At 41.6% G+C, this 17789-nt stretch overlaps 1 protein-coding gene across 5 annotated transcripts in view; it reads right to left on the bottom strand.

The window, feature by feature from the left end:
* Positions 1–17789, bottom strand: part of TNIK (TRAF2 and NCK interacting kinase) — a 460339-nt gene that overhangs the window by 118607 nt on the left and 323943 nt on the right. For all 5 annotated transcript variants that reach the window (XM_055125449.1, XM_004618863.2, XM_055125450.1 and 2 more), the window contains 3 exons: positions 17118–17172; positions 14943–15021; positions 4087–4262 (listed from right to left, as the gene is read on the bottom strand). In XM_055125449.1, the coding sequence (XP_054981424.1) occupies positions 4087–4262; positions 14943–15021; positions 17118–17172 (310 nt within the window). The remainder of the gene's footprint in view (positions 1–4086; positions 4263–14942; positions 15022–17117; positions 17173–17789) is intronic.

Genomic DNA, 17789 nt, shown 5'->3' with positions numbered 1-17789 from the left:
ACAATCACTTTATATAACACTCACTTTTCAAACAAAGATTTTAGATGATAAGAGACGAAGCAGAATGACCAATACCATCTCATTAAGTAAAAGGTCAATCTGACATTTAGATTCAGAATCAATCCAGAATTTTTCCAACTCAATACTGGTGTGCTTTCCAGTGTATTATATACTGAACAGAAGAAGCTAAAAAAGTAATGAGATATTAGGAAAAGGAGCAGCTACATCTACAGGTCCTAGTGGGGAAAGAGTATAGCAAACTTTTGTAGGGCTCTGGGGGTCATGCCCAGGGAATGGCAGATGAAAATGATGGAGGAAGGAGTCCAAGTAGCATAATCACATGAGTTAGGCTGAGGTTTCGGCACATGGCATGCTCAGGATACAATGAGTCATGAGAAGATGGTTGTCTGGGTGAGAGAACCTGATCAGAGAATGACTGACAGATCTGATACAGCTTGCTGGTCCTTATAAAGACCTGTTGAGAAGGCCTCTCTGTGGATAGTAGTGAGCCTTTAAGGAAGAGCCTTTAATCATGAGAGGATGTCGCACCACTGTTACCCCAGCATAACTGTGGGCTATTACTTACAACTTTTACCCTGTCTATGAGTCAGTAAAAAAACTGAAACAGTGATTTGGGTATGTTACCACCAGGAGGCAGCAATCACATAAAAGCAGCTATAGATTTGATGATAAATGCAAACGTGCTTGAATTCCGTAGTAGTTAACTGTTATTGAAGGGATAATGGAAAGAAGCCAAAAGTGTTGGCTTCAAGTGTATTTGTGAAAAATTACTTATTATTTGTTCATATACATAGATGTATATAAAGTTCAGGCAATTTATTTAAATATTATATCATCAAAATAGAAAGAAAAGAATTTTTCATAGTGTTTTAATATTCCACATTAAAAGCTTAATATTTCAAAGTTTCCTGAAATTAATGAACAGGGACTTCAAAGTAGAATGCAGAAATTTTTATCTATTAAAGGAAATTATAGCAAGGCAAAGCAGCACACAATTAATCCAATTACTTCGACTCTCTAGTGTAAAACCTTCATTTGTCAGGCTCCTCAATTTTAATACTTCATCAGAGTCTGGTTTGATTGCTTTTATATCACTGACTTAAATTAGCATGTGTCAACATATCTTAAGGAGAAAAATATCAGGTAAAGAAAAATCACAAGGCTATGCATGTTAAAATTCATTGATTTTTTTCCAAAGCTGGCCTTGGAGTGACTAAAAAAGTAAAAAGGATCAGAAGGACCATATTAAATCATTTGTTCAAACTGAGCAAATGGAATGAGACCTCCTTTAAGCTACATCCATTTTGGAAAAGAGGATAAAATTGAGGGCTTCTCGTGGCTTTAAAACTAAACAGAGTTAGGTTCCTTGAATTACCATATAATTCTTGAGCAAATCTACTACTAAGAATTTTTTTCCTTTACTGTGTAGAGAATGATCACACTAAAACTATGTTTATGAGAGTGAGTCCTGAGTCATAATCAGGAGTCTGTGCCCCAAAAATGTGGAAACAACTCAAGGCACAAAGCTTTACCCTTTTTTCCTTCAAAGGTTAAGGAGAAAGAGATCTCGAATTCTCAAAAAGAAACCCTTAATAATACTGAGAAATCAGAGGTTGATATAGTATTGTCTAAAACAAACAGCTAACATTTACTGCATATGTATTTGGGCCAGTCAGCAATGAAACATTTTATAATCATGATCTCATTTTGCCTTTTCAATATGCCAGGCAACATTGATTACAATGGTGTTACCGCTTCTATTTTGAAGATGAAAAACTAGGATGAAATACATTTAACTACAAACGAATAGAGCTGGAATTTGAATTCAGTATTTCAGTCAGAAATTAAGAATATGAGAATTTAATCAACTATATACTTAGAGTGTAATACCTTTCATTTAAAGTTGGCTTTAACACAGAGGCGGGGTTTTTTGGGGGGTGGGATTGGGGGGTGGTAGGGATACTGGGTTCATTGGTGGTGGAGAATGGACACTGGTGGAGGGATGAATTCTCGAACATTCTATGAGGGAAACACAAACACGAAAATGTGTAAATCTGTGGTTTTACCCTCACAGTGGTTCACTAATTAAAAAATAAATTTTTAAATTTATTTTTAATTAGTGGTTAAACTAATTAGTGGTTCACTAATTAAAAAATAAATAAATAAAAAAAAATAAAGTTGGCTTTAAATGGTTGCAAGACAGACTCACCATCTTAAAATATTTCCTTGGGCAGAAGAAATAGTATAGAGATTAAGGCGTATTGCATATGAACAATGCAATCTGTTCCCTGGCAAAGCTTATGGACGAGCAAGCACTACCAGGAGTGATCCCTGAGTACAAAGCCAGGATAAAGCCCTGAGCAGTGTCTGGTGTGATCCTAACACTTATATTATGTCTGTGCACATATGTATGCATAGATAAGTATTTCTTTTAAGATGTTGACTTCATGGTGTAGCCCAAGACCAACTCTAATATTGCAGTCACGGGAAAATCATTCTTATGCCCCACAGACCTTGCCTTGTCTGTTTCTTCTGAAGTCTAACCTCACCAGCTTGGGCTACCCTCTTCTTGGGTTCAAGTTGTCACTTCCTCCCTCTCCATCCTCTAAGCCTTGCTGTGGGTCTCCTGTTAGGCTCGGTTTCATGACCTCCAGCCCCTGAATCTAAGCTAATGACCCTTCAGGAGTCAGCTGGGTGGGTTGCAGAAGAACCACGGCCCCAGAGTCTCCTGTGAGAATTCCCCTCCCCAAAGTCCTTGCTGACCTCACTGGCTCAGACACCTGCACTATCCCTGCCACCCCAGCTCTCACTCACACTTAGCCATACCGCAGAGATATGAAATAAGGGAATGAACACAAAAAAAGGGGGAGCACCCCTTGTCCTGTGCTATCTACCACCTCCCACTGATCCCTTTAAGACTGAAGAACAGAGGGATTGGAGTGATAGCATGGTGGGTAGGGCATTTGCCTTGCACGCAGCCGACCCGGGTTCGATTCCCAGCATCCCATATGGTCCCCCAAGCACCGCCAGGAGTAATTCCTGAGTGCAAAGCCAGGAGTAACCCTTGTGCATCGCCGGGTGTGAGCCAAAAAGCAAAACAAAAACAAAAACAAAGAAAGGACTGAAGAACAGAGATGAAAATAGGAGAGGATAAAAGGGAAGAAAAGCATTCACATTCCCCCTCCTCACTCCTGGGCTTTTCCCTGCCTTGCCCACCCTGTGCCTCGGATGCTCTGAACCTACAAGCTTATCTCCACGTGTTCTTACTAGCCCAACTTCTTCCCAACCAACATCTCTCTGCCAGCGAGGGAGAGATTTCTCCTTCTCACCCCTTTCCTCATTTCCCACCTTCCCTACTTTCCTCTCCAGTTTGCATAAAACCTGTCCTGGACCATTTTTTCCCCACAAGGTCAGGAGATTCAGAGATATTTAAGGACTATTCAAACTGCTGGGGTATGGTCCCAGACCCCAAGTTCAAGCTCATATTCTTTCCAGAAAGGAAAAGACAATCTAGTATAATCACTAGTCATATAAGGCTTAATCCATAAGATAAAGTGAAGTATTAAATGATCTACTGACTTAGTCTTCTATGCTTTGCCCAGTAAGCCTGGCAGCCTCCTTTATATCATAATAACTACAAGAAAATTCATTTGGATTTCTCAGCGAAATAAAAATGAGTATCAAGGCACAGAAACTGAAATGATAAAAAACTGTCAATACAGAAAAATGCCAATTTAGATTTTGGAGGGTTCGGGCATTTTTAGTCCTCTAAACATGAATATTGATTGGAATAAGAGAAGAACTTATTCCATTAAACCACTTCAGAGTTGCAATCCATATGACTTCTTATGCAGTGCCTGGAAAAGGGAATCTTTCTCACTAGTCTATTCTCCTATCAGCGGGTTCATTTTTCAGTTTCACTCTATTGAAGCCCAGTGGCTGCAATTTCCGAGGCAGCCCTTCACATTGCAGAATCATGCAGCCCCATGCGGAAGCCCCAGAGATATTTAAATACATCAAGTCCATCTTTTGTTGTCCTAGTTGGAATACAAACATTTTTCTAACCTTTTTCTCCTCGTTTCTTCTTCGTCCTGTCAATGTGGTCCTTGAGCTGGATACGGACCTGTCTCTCGTTAGGTTGGTCTCGGATAAATGGATGCTTCATCAGTTGTTCGGTGGCTGGTCTCTGACTGTGATTCTTCACCAAGCAGCTCTCAATAAATGACTGAAATTTTTTTGACCTGCCAGCCAAAGGAGATAGACACACAGATAAGGGATTCCAAAGAGAAGGAAAAATTTGCTTTCTGAAATGCTAGAAATAAATTAAAAAAATTTAGTCCACCTAGGCACCAACCATTTATAAGGTATATTCCCTACTTATTTGGCACAATGGAGTCCCGTGGCATCACGACCATTCACACCCCACTAGGCAACACAGTTACTACATACGTGAGAACATCTGAGCAACTGCTAACATGTAGTATCACACAGGGAAGCAGGTGGAATGAGAGAAGGGAAAGATACTATGGAAATTATGACTGGGGGGGTCTCCTGGAGCTATTCAGGGGAAAGGACAGTTCAGACAGAAAAGAAAAGAAAAACACAAGCCGGGAACACACTATGTGCCAGGGGACATTGAAGCAAGTTGCCACAATGAGGAAGAAAGTAGCTTGGATAAAGCAAAGCCAAGGCTGTAATGGTTATGGGGAGTAAATTTTGTAGAAATCAGTAAGATCCTTATATAGTAGACTGATATGATTGGGCACATATTTTTAATTTTTAAATTAATTTTGGGGGTCCCACATCCTGCTGCTCAGGGGTCACTTCTCCTGTGCACTCAGGAATTACTCCTGGCAGATTCAGGAAATCATATGGAATGTCAGGCATTGAAGCCAGGTCAGTCACATGGAAGACAAATACTCTACCTGCCATGCCCTGGGTTCATGGCATATATTTTTGGAACTGCCAATTTCAGAACCACTTTTGAACTTTGCTTCTTTTTTTTTTTGTAAGGGTCTTTCTCACAGTGATTCAACAAAAAAAAATTTTTTTAAAGAATATAATGCATATGCACATTTGCTATCAACAGATGGACTTAGAAACGGAAATTTATGGGACTAAGTTCATACCAAGAAGGAATGTTATCTCTTTAGCGAGGCGCTATGTCCAACAAGATAAACCCTGTGCCAAAGATGCATGGGGCAGAGAGAGCTGGTAAGAGCTATCAAGTCTCACTGGTTAAGGATTATTAAGGCATCAAGTCCACAACGTGGTAGAAATTAGTGATGGACTTTTAGCTATGACTCATGACCTGGGTATCTATGCACTCTTACTGGAAGTTACTCCTGTCCCACATCATAAATAATAAAACTCACGACTCTATAAAATTGTTCATGACTCTAAGGCATGCCCCAAGAATTCTTCATTGGCAGCACATCATATCACCCGGGCAGCCTGGTGAACCTTAGTCACCTTTCTCTTCTTCATGCTCCTTGCTGGTTGCTCACCCTTGCTCAGAACAGAAGTCATGTAGTGCTCTCTGTCTCCCTCCTGTGGAACGTTGTGGAGTGACAGGAGCAGATCCCAGCCTCCCTGCAGACCTTGTATAAATTTTTTCAGGCCTGTAGGGTTCCTCATCACTCTGGAAGGAATGTGAGCAAGTTCTTCAAGACTCAAATGTGAGAGAGTACTCGTCTGTGCACCACCTCTATTTCAGCCCACGTCAAAGGAGTTTCTTACTTAAGTATTGAATTATTGTTACTCCCCCCCCTCTAAATGTTTAAACTATGTTTGAGTTTTTCAACTATCTTATATAGAGGTCAAGACCACTACTAGCCTTGGCGTCATCCAAGGATAGATATGATTTTCTCTGGACTAGAAATAATGGTGACAGGATGGATACTTTATGCACCTTCTTGTGAAGTTCTTTAGCTAAGCCATGTGCCTGAGTCACGTGACTGCATCATCTTAGTATCAACCTGACTGCATTTAAGTGCTTGATGAAGGAATGGATGCATGAAGGCTGACTAGGATGAAAGTTCTGTATTATGGCTACCTTTCAGACCTGCGCTTGTGAAAAACAGAGACAGAGGTTTGGAGACGAGACGCTATTTAATACATTTTCTTTGTCAGGTTGATCTGATAATACTCCGTAGGCATAGCTATGAAAGCATCTAAGGAGAGATTTGGCAAAAATACAAGATGCCAACAACCTCTAATGAAATAATGGACTCCTCTAAGGAATAAACAGAAGAGAATGAGGTTAACCTACATGAAGAAAAAGACAAACTCTATATAGAACTTTTCCAGCATTAGAAAAAAAAAATCAGTGTTAGACAAAACAACAAATTAAAACAAAGCTATCAAATAGTCACAAGGCATGCAAATGCTGCTTGGCTTTTTCCTGCTTGTAACTAGAAGAAAATACTCTTTTCTTCTTTTTATGAAGTCTTCAACATTAATTAGGGGCGTGATAAATTAAAGGAATTATGCCCAATTTAAAATGAGATTCAGACTGTACATTCTATTCTTCATTACTGAGACCTGAAAAAAAGGCTGGGCTGTCTCCAAACAGAGAGTGTTCAAGATATCTGACGAGTCAGCTACAGCGGAGTTCATTTTCCAAGGTCTCCACCACAGAGACATGGGGGGAATAACTCAGCACCTAAAGGACAGGCCTGAGACAGCAGAACTCCAGAGGGAGTGTTGAGTCCTACATTTTCTTCAAAGGATGCTCAATTTTTTTGTTTTTATTTTTGTTTTGGATCACACTGGCTGTGCTCAGGATTCACTTCTGGTGGGTTCAGAAGCGTGGGAGATCAAACTGGGGCTGTCTGCTTGCACAGTGCAAGGTGAGCGGCATAATTTTTGTATGATATCCCCAGGCCCTTCACATGGTACGTTCCCTTCTTCCCTTTAAATACTGTAGCTTACAAAGTTACTCAAATACAGTCGTTTCGGGCATTCAATGTTCTAACACCAATTCCCCCAGCAGAGTGGCCATCCCTGCACCAGAGCCGCATTTCCCCAACCATCCCTGATGCCTGCTAAATGGTACTTTTAAAGGAAAGATGTTTACTTAAAATAAGTCTTAAAAAAATTTATTGTCTCTTCTGTAGGTTAGTGTCACCCCCAAAATCGATAGACTTAATTACATTAATCAAAAATAAAAGCCCCTCACCTGTGTTGAACACCATCTGACTATTTGCTGAGTGGTCTAATGGGTTTATGATGCTTCTGCAAAATTTTATTGCTTAAATTTCTGCTGCCAATATCTTAAATCTTTTTCTCGAAAAAATTGCCTAAGATTAATAATACAAACTTCCCCAGTTTTGGCACTGATTGATCAGTGTTCAGGACTGGTCCTGGAGTCTGTGGCAGGCAGAATACTAATACCAGAGTAACTGAATACTTTATTTTCCAGATACTTCCTGTTTACAGATTAAATTGTGTGAGAAGACTTAAAAAACAGCTGTAATTAATTAATTGTATTAATCATTAGAATCAGCTGGGCTAAAAGTTTTACTCATCAGACTTTTTTTTTCTTTTTTTGGGGGGATCACACCCAGCGATGCTTAGGGGTTACTCCTAGCTGTGCACTCAGGAACTACTCCTGGCGGTGCTTGGGGGACCATATGGGATGCCTGGGATCAAACCAGGGTCAGTTTCATGCAAGGCAAATACTCTACCACTGTACTATCACTCTGGCCCTCATCAGACTTTTCAAGTACAATCTAATCTTCATCACTTTCTAATTGTTGACTTTAGGCAAATTACTTAATTTCTCTGTGCCTCAGTTCCCCTGTATGAAAATAAAGATATTATTATTAGTAGTAGTACTAAAATTTTGTCCTTATAATTAAATGGGCTGATCTACATAAAGCATATAGAACATTGCATGTTGGTTGATGAAAACGGTGTTATCACTGTAGCTAATAGCTTATTGCTATTAGCTACTTGTGGCATATTCGATATGCCAAAAACAGTAACAACAAGTCTCACAATGGACATGTTACTGGTGCCCGCTCAAGCAAATCGATGAACAATGGGATGACAGTGCTACAGTGCTACAGTGCAGTGCATTATTGCTATTTACGATGGTAATGTCCCAGCAACTTCTGTCAAGAATCAGGCTGACAACCAGGCATCCCTGTCATTACAGCTGGGGATGAAAATCTGAATGCATGTTACACATTTCTGCTGTGCACAACATGTCCTTGAATGAAATCCCTTCATTCAAAGTCATTCTGTAATAACTTTGACAAGGAAAAACCCCTCCTAGCCAATGTAGACAATGATGATATTACCTAATTACTCTCTCCCATTGTCTGTTGTTTTGCTTAAGCAGCACTGTTCATGATTTACTGCGAATATTAACTGAGGACTTACTGCATTGTATTCTTTTGGAGAATCACTTCACATAGATTTATTTGGATTGAATATAGTAGGAGGAAGAGTCAAGTGCACTTTTATTTCTAGTAGGATTATTAAATTTAAAAAATCAGCATAGCTATTTTGATGTCAATTTAACAAAGTCCAAAGTTGTGCTATGACTACTGGCAGATTTAGTTTGTTTGAAGTATTTTCTGGTACTTTCTTTCTAGCATCATTATTTTACTTAGAACACAGACACACAAAAAAGCTTTGCTATTTCCTTTTTTGTTGGTTCATTTTTATTTTGGGGTCACAACAGCTGTGCTCAGGGACTTACACCTAACTCTGTACTTGGGGATCACTCCTGGTAGTGCTTAGAAGACCATATGTGGTGCTAGGGATCGAACTTGGGTCAGCTGCATGCAAAACATGCACCTCACCCACTCTTTCTGACTCCTCCCCTATTTCTTAAGACAAATGTGATTGACAACCAACAATCAGGATTGGTGTTCCATAAAACATGAGGAATGGCTATAAGCAAAGAAGAGTTCCAGATTGTTTCCAGGCTTGGGATAAGGCAGTTAGCCTTCCAATGTCTCCCATCTTCATCTGAAGCCTGGTCCTGCTCAGATCAGGATAAACAGTTGTGATCTTTCATTCTTTCTTTTTTTAAAAAAAAATTATTAGTGAATTACCATGAAGTACAGTTACAAACTTATGAACTTTTGTGTTTGCATTTCAGTCATACAGTGATCGTTTACCCATCCCTCCACCAGTTCCCATTCTCCCCCACCAATGTTCCCAGTATCCCTCCCACCACCCCCACCCCATCCCCCACCACTCCACCCCGCCTCTGCGGCAGGGCATTCCCTTTTGCTCTCTCTCCTTTTGGATGTTGTAGTTTGCGATAGAGTGGCCTTCATGTTTGGTCTACAGTCTACTTCCGGCACACATCTTTCAACCAGAACGGGTTGTGATCTTTCTAATCTCAACCACACACTTGTTTGCTTCTGTGGAATCTTCACATTTAAGGGACATGTTAAAAACAGCCCTAAGGGGGGCCATCTTTTGCAGAAACAAAGATATCTCATTCTTTTTATCAAATTCCCAGAGGAGAGCTGTAGGGCTGAGTGTTTGCATGGTGCAGGGAAGAGGGAGAAGAGGAGGAAATCTTCTGCCGGTGATGATTCATCCAGGTGAGGCATCCATTCAGATACAAACACATACACACAAGAGAGGAACTGGGATCCCAACTCACTGTTTATTTGCTGCTGGGACATGGAGTCGTAGGGCAAGAGCATCCTTGGTTTCCTAGGCTTCCACTGAGGCTATAGTCTTCCTGGGACGTAATTATCAAATAGCTGGGCTACGGGGATGGGATGGAGACATGACACATGCCTGCTACACCGAGGCCTGGTGAGGCATCGCTCACATTGGAGAAAATGGGCCAGGTTGCTATGTGGTGCACTGTAGTTTTCCTCTTGGGAGGAAAGGGACCAAGAGCAGTGATCCTGTTTTCTGCCCCTAATGTGAAAGTACGGGGTAAAATTTCACCTAAGAGACAAGCATAAGTCATTCTCTCTCATTTTCACCTTGAACTAAAAGAGACTAAATGGCGCCAGAGAAAATGCGTGGGTTACAAATCAAACTAGGAAATTGAGACTACACAGCTATGTTCAAGGGGTTCTCCACACCTGAACCTCAATCCTTCACCAACCAAATGAGGATACAAAACATCTGTTTGGCAGGGTTGTGATTAAATTTAAAGGGGTCTGTGCTAGAGACTGAACACAATGGCCACTCAACACCTTTATTGAAACCACAACACCTAATCAGAGAGAGAGAACAAAAGGGAATTCCCTGCCATAGTGGCAGGGTGGGGTGGGGGGAGACGGGACTGGGGAGTGGGGGAGGGATGTTGGGTTTACTGGTGGTGGAGAATGGGCACTGGTGAAAGATGTGTTATTGAACTTTGTATGGGGGAAATATGAGCACAAAGATGTATGGATCTGTAACTGTACCCTCACGATGACTCTCTAATTAAAAATAAACTAAAAAAAATAAAGGGGTCTGTGTCTACCATTAACTAGAGGTACGAGATTGCAGTGACATGGCGTGCAAGAGATCTCGGGAAGGGGGGGTGTTACTGGCACACTCCCACATACAAAACAGCTCCTCTGCTCCTTAAAGACTATGATCCTGGAAGGCTACTAACCACTTTTGGCACCCAGCGGCTTCTTATAGAAATGCATCTAGACTGTGAACTGAGCTACAATCCCAGGCCGCCCGGGGAGGGGAAAGGTTTTTCTCTCTCGGCCTTGTCTTTTGGTGACTTCTGGCAGAAATCTCTCTGGACTTAATTACTAAAATATCAGAAATCCAAAATCATGCAAGCTCATATATTCTTCACTCTCAGCAATGGAAAACAAATTATCAAATGATGCCTTTGCAGCAGGTTTGATTGTTGGGGGAAAATCCTAAATAATAATAGTGAGTTTTCTGTTGAAATATTGAATGTACTCAAAGTATAGAGAGTAAAGTGAAGATAATTAGCCACTAAGGTGGGGGGTGGGAGGGGGGTATATCAGGTTTCTTGATGGTGGAACATGTGCACTGGTGAAGTGATGGGGGTTTGATCATTATATGATTGAGACTTAAACCTGAAAGCTTTGTAACTTTTTTCACGATGATTAAATAAAATAAAAATTAAAACTCCAAAAAAAATTAATTTCACTCATTAAAAAAAATAAAGGGGTCTGTGTCTATATGTTTGTCATTATTTGGGGAGAGGTTTGGGCCAAATGAAGTAGTACTTGGGGGTTCCTCCTGGATCTGTGTTGGCGGTTGCTCCCAGTGGTGCTAGGAGCCCACCTAGTCAGGACTTGGACCTGTGCCTCCTATACATACACAAGGCAGTCTGTTGAGTCTATTGAACTCAGTCTATTGAGATCTCCTTCCTTATATTAGATTTATGCACAGATAAAAATTAGTGAACCTACAATATACATAAATCTTGTACGTCTTGGACATTTTCAATGTTAGTGAGGAATGATCCTTAACTGAATGAACACTTCCAATGAACATTTCAAAACTCCCATATGGTGTTCCTTTTGCTACCATGCTGGTATAGATGATGAGAAACTGCATTTCATCTGACAAAACTTGAGTGGAGAATAGACTGTCACTGTATCACTGTCATCTCATTGCTTATCGATTTGCTCGAGTGGGCACCAGTCACGTCTCCGTTGTGAGACTTGTTGTTACTGTCTTTGGCACATCAAATACGCCATGGGTAGCTTGCCAGACTCTGCTGTGTGGGCGAGATACTCTCGTTAGCTTGCCGGGCTCTCCAAGAGGGGAGGAGGAATCAAACCCGAGTCGGCTGCGTGCAAGGCAAATGCCCTACCGCTGTGCTATCACTCCAGCCCGGAGAATAGACAGATGTAAAAAACATTTTTGGATTTTGGGTGGGGCCCTTTCTTCTTCTTAACAAATGAAAGTAAGGGCCGGGGAGCCGACTCCGGGGTGAGAGCTCATGCTGTGGCAGGCCCAGCTTCAGCTTGTGCATTGCCAGCAGGGCCTCCCCACCTTCTGTTCTTGGCCCCCAAAACAAATAATGGTGTTAATAATAGTAATGTGGAAAAAATTGTTTAATGTTCCATTTCTTTCCAAACTCTGGGGTCAGACCTAAACCAAATAAGCAAACTCTAGACTACTTCAATCATGTTGGATCCAATCAAGACAAATCACTCTAAAGAGTCTAAATAGTTTCACTTGAAAATGGGAGTTCTTCTGTGGTAGAGAATTGGGAGCTGTACCACATGTACCATGACTGGTATACATGTGAGAAAAGGGTATGTTTTGTGTTTTGTTTTGTTTTGTTTTTGCTTGGGGGCCATATCTGGTGGTGTCAGGGCTTACTTCTGGCTTTGTACTCAGGGACCATTCCTAACTCAAACCCAGATTGGTTATGTGAAGGCCAGTGTGCTGCCCACTTCACTATTGCTCTGGCCCTGAGAAAGAGGGTTTTAACATGACTTTTCTTTAAGAACAGCTACTCTTTAAGAGTTTAATCCTTTTGCCTCTCTCTGTCTGGCAGCACAGGGTGGGACCCTCAACTCGGGGCCTCTGAATCCATAGGGGAGACTAAGTCCTCTGGCCTCTGCCTTTCATGTGTCAAAGCAGCTCTCTCCAGCATTATGAAAGTGAGTTTTCCTGGCAAAAGGTTTAAAACAAAAGAAAAGGATCACTATGACAACAATAGTTCGAAATGATCACTCTGGACAAAACTGAGTGTTGAAAGTAGGTAAAGGGATATGTGTGATAACCCTTCAGTATCTGTATTGCAAACCATAACACTCAAAAGGAGAGAGAGAGAGACAGAGAGATAGAGAGAGACAGAGAGAGACAGAGGGACAGAGAGACAGAGAGAGAGGGAGATAGAGAGAGAGGGAGAGAGAGAAAGAGGGAGAGAGAAAGGAGAGGGGGAGAAGAAAAAAGTAGAAGAAAGGTACCTGCCATGGAGACAGGCTTGGGGAGGGAAACTAGGGACATTGGTGAAGGGAAATGTGCACTGGTGAAAGGATGGGTGTTGAAACATTATGTTACCAAAACTCAATCATGGACAACTTTGTAACTGTGTATCTCACTGAGGTTTAATTTTAAAAATGGAAAAATATAAATAAAGGAGCTCTTTGAACACTTCTTGAAAAATAAAAGAAAATAAAAATGAAACAGACTCTCTAATTAAAAATAAACTAATAAAATAAAAAAAATAAATTTTAAAAAAATGAAACAGAAAAGTAGCCCCTATGTTCCACTAAAGACCTGGGGAGAAAAGCATTGCCGGCAACAAGGTAAGTGCAGAGTTGATGCTTTGGAAGAGAGCGGGTAAGTGCTCTCAGGGTGGGGCCATTCCCTCAAACTTCCGCAGGGCTGGACTAGGGAAGAATAGAGCCTGCACAGTCAGGTCAGGAGGCAAAGGGAATATGTGTGGTGACCTACTGGCCCTCCTGAGCTCTTGAGTAGGGGCCGAAGGGCAGCCTCATATTCCACAAGGAAACAGAGCTGCTCAGCAAGGCAGGACTGCTGTACCTTTGCCAGGAAGGTCAGAAATGCAAGTACCCTGCTCCTCACACAGCACCTGTGCATGGCCAGCCTGTGCCATGGTCTGAGCTGGGGAGGGAGGGTGAGGAGGGGGCAGGAAGCAAGGTCCAGGGGAGGCTCTGCAGCCAAACCTCACACAGCCAGCAGTGCTGCTGCGGCTCCAGAGTACAGACCCCAGCACTCTGCTCCCTCCCAGGCTGGGTACCAAGGAGATGGGAGGAAGCAGCCCCCAGTCACATGCAGCGCTGGGGCCCAATGGGAGGCTGTTGCTGGGGCCAGAATGTTCGCCTCACACCACAGTGACCCTCTAGAGAGAGGAGGAGGAACAGGGCTGCTGGTTACCAATAGCAACTCCAGGTCTCGCCTCACTGTGACTTGGCTGTGACTTGGCTGTCATTTCCTTTTCTGTCTCTGGGTGCAAAAAGCCTGCCTCTGGTTTTAGCAGGGTGGTTTGTCATGACCAGAAGACTGTTTTCCCACAGTCTGGATCGGTCAAAGGCATGGTCACAAAGTGGTTTGCAAAGGGGAACGAATCTTCCTTGTCCCTTCCTGTTCTAGAGGTTCAGAATATATTTCTAGGAAAGAACAGGTCACAGGCCGTGCTGGGGTGGGGCACGGCCTGAGGAGAAGCAGAATCCAAGAATGCATTCAGGAAGAGACAGCAGAGCCACAGAGAAGGAGAAAGCAATGGGGTTTGTCATGGTGAGAAACAAAGACCCTGATAGAAACACTCACAAAAAGGCCAAGCAAAGGCCACATCTAAATGAATTAATAGCACAATGGTTCCACATTTTCAATTATACTTGTCGATACAATGTGTATTACACTGATATTACTACCCTAAAAGTCACTAGTCAGAATTAAGTCATTTAAAAAATTATGTGAATAAGTTGATTGTCACGATCCCAAATATTATACAAGTGTAACTGCATAAAGAAAAAGCAACAATAAAGACAATCATTACCAATGCTCATGCATTGAGCAGTGTAGTCATCCAGTGAACTACTACTAGGGGGGTATGTGTGTGTGTGTGTGTGTGTGTGTGTGTGTTTACACCTCAGGGATTTATTGTCTTAAATAACAAAATAAAAATCAGCCAGTCTAATGGGTTGACACTCGAACTATACCCTCACTGACAAGATCTTCTGTACTTACAAGAAAAAATACTATTGGGGTGATAAATCAAAAAGCTTCTATGTGATCACTTGGATTTCACTACCCATGTTGGCTAATAACTACTTACCTTAAGAGCGTGAAAATAAAGACTTGCTGGGCTAATAGCCACTCAAATGTACTTTTAGCATATGGAAAATCACTTGACAAATCTTAGCATGTCTTAGTTTAATCTTGCCGGCAGGGCCTAAGGATTTGAGTTCTTACAAAAAAGAATCACAGAAAACTTGTTGCCCTTTGATCTATAAGGCACTGAAAGCCAAACTCACCACTTCTTCGATTTCAGCCGAGGTGCTGGGTTCCGGGGGATAAGGAAGAGGGCTCGCATGGGATGCATGTCACAGAGAGCTGTAGAGCAAAACAAGGACCAACTCTGTTAGGAAGTCAAACCTTGGCCAAGTCTATCCTTGCTAATGCTGCCAAGTGGTCTTCAAGTCCACTCATGACCAGCGAGAAGTGTCAGAGGATCACAAAGCTGCCTTTTGGCAAGCGCATAAAAGAGCTGGGGTCAAATTATGAGAGGATTGAGAAAATACAGCACATCTCAAACAGATAAAATTGACCTTTCTACCTTCCCTTTATCTTTACAGAAAATAAGTTGAAGGATCTACAACATTGCTTTGTTGTAAATAACATCTGAGGAACCAAATAATAGTAGACTTTTTAATTTGTAGAAGACTCAGTCATAAAACAAAATATGTTTGATAATTCATGGTCTATTCTTTACACACTGAAGATCAATCACCATTAATATAATTGCACTGATGTTGGAAGCTTGAAGTATGAAGCAGAACACATTCCCTCTATATTTCAAAATATCCTGAGAATGGCTGTTTAGATTTCATGAAAAACTTTTCTTAGGTTTTTATTTTGTTTCATTCACTTGGCCCAGGAAGGTCAGAGGATTAAGACAGAGGGAGTCTGACAAGAGATGTTTTCAAAAATATTTCAACTTGTTAACATGCTGTTTATACTGAAAGCACTCATGTGTTCATATTTTAATCAAAATATGTGACCAGTTGACTTTTCAAATATCTGGGAGTGTCTTTTTCTAGAATAACAATATATGCTCCCTGAAAGCTAAAATCTTCTGTGGGTAGCAGTTTGCTTTTAACCCGATCTATCACTCATCAAGTTTGGTCACGAAGAGAGCAATATTCAATTTTCCTGATTCATAAGCTTATTAACATTGTGGATGAAAGGTATTATCTCCATAAACATTCCAAATCAATCTTCAGATGAATTCTGTATAAATAAATGACTTCTACAGATGGATGCTACAGATGAATTCTGCCATCTCTGGAGTAAGAAAAAAGGCTACAATATGCTGAAAGTAAAAAGTAATGAAATAAGGACCTGTCATGCAACTAAGCGGTATACGCATGAGGCCTCTGAAAAACTGTCACCAAAGCGGTATCCAGCATGAGAGGATCACTGGGGGAAACTTTTGCAGGAAACAGGAGGGAGCCAGGGAAGGCTGGGATTTGCATCAGATCGATATGCAAATCGAACTCTGAGTGAAGGAGCAAGGAAGGTAAAAGTGGCCGGAAAACTGCTTACCTATCTCATGGTCTACGATGGCTTCACCCAGCTAAGGGGATTGCCTGAATGAAAGTTGCCTACCAAGTAATCCTGTGTCTTCTGGAAAGAATCTGCCTTCTATTCCTGCCACAAAAGGCTATTGGGAGACAACCTTTGGGTCACTGCAGCCCTTGACTAATTGAGTCTCGACACTGTGTTCTGCCTGGCACATTCTCCTACTTGGTACAGACCCTCACAATGCCAATAGTTCAGGTCACCTGGAATTTGAGAGGGTCTCCAGTACAGCAAGGAAATAAAAAAATCTCAAATCCATATTTTGTTTTGTTTTGTTTTATTGTTGTTTGGGGCAGCACCTGGCAGCACTGAGGGCTCACTCTGGGCTCTACCATCAGATATCACTTCTGGTTGGGCTCAAAGGACCCTATATCATGCTGAGGACTGAACTGGGGTAGGCCACGTGCAAGGCAAGTGTCTGACACCCTGTGCTATCGCCCTGGCCCTCCAAATCAACATTTTATGAAGAGTAAAAGCTACGGTGTACAAGTCTTGCACAGACAACTGGCCCCTCATCCTTGTTTAAGATTTACAGTCTTATTCGCTTGGCGCTAGGTCTGTGTTAGGTGAAGAGGAGTCTGGGAATAAAGAACCATTCAACTCTATCAAGCAAACCAGACTCCCCATGCTTGCTGCCTTTTTGTTTTCTTCGGAAAAATAAGATTGTCCTGCTACACTGAAATGAATATATTCCTGGTGGACTTCACAGGCCTCTGATTTCTAAATATGCCAAGTTGACTCTGGCAAGGGCTCAGCAGAGCAGAAGAAAAACAACTCCAGCTCCTGGCAAGGACCATCCAGCCCCCACGGCGCACACCAGCCACCACGCCAGCGGAGGCGGTACTTACGGGGAGCACCTTCTGCCATCTCGATGGCGGTGATGCCCAAAGACCACAGGTCACTCTGAAAGAGAAGAAAGGCGCAAACCCACGTGTGAGTGCAGGTGACAAAGGATCACCGGGTTCAAAGAAGGCAACTGCCTCAGAGCTGCCTGCGGACAAACCACTCGCATCTCTGCAGCCGTCTTACTGCCTGAGCCTCTAAGAAGAAACAGCCTCATTCACTTCTCACTGAAAATACTTTTCACAACACGTGGAGTTTCCAATAAATGTATGAAGCATGAGTATAATGTTTTAATGTTGAATTCACTAAAATTTATCATAGAATTATGTGAAATGAATATTAGGATATTTTAACACTCTTACTGAGGCATAATTTTCATGCATTTTCATAAATCTTGTTTTAAGTGTACCATTTAATAAACATTGCTGTGTTTACATACATAAAATGTTGACCTCAATCAAAACCATAAACGTGTCATCACCTCCACAAGGACCATTTATTTCTCATTAGTCTCCACGCCTACCTGACCTGTCACTAATCCCACTTGTGTTCCACAGCAACCACTGATGTATCTTTCTCACTGTGAATATGTTTGCATCTTCTAAAATTTTAGACAAATTAAATCATCCATTTTCTTTCATTTAGCATAATGTATTTAAGATTCATCCACACTAAGT

This window comes from Sorex araneus, chromosome 2, assembly GCF_027595985.1.
Source record: "Sorex araneus isolate mSorAra2 chromosome 2, mSorAra2.pri, whole genome shotgun sequence".
Taxonomy (NCBI): domain Eukaryota; kingdom Metazoa; phylum Chordata; class Mammalia; order Eulipotyphla; family Soricidae; genus Sorex; species Sorex araneus.
Note: the sequence above shows the minus strand (reverse complement) of the source record. Positions and strands in the feature narration are given on the sequence as shown.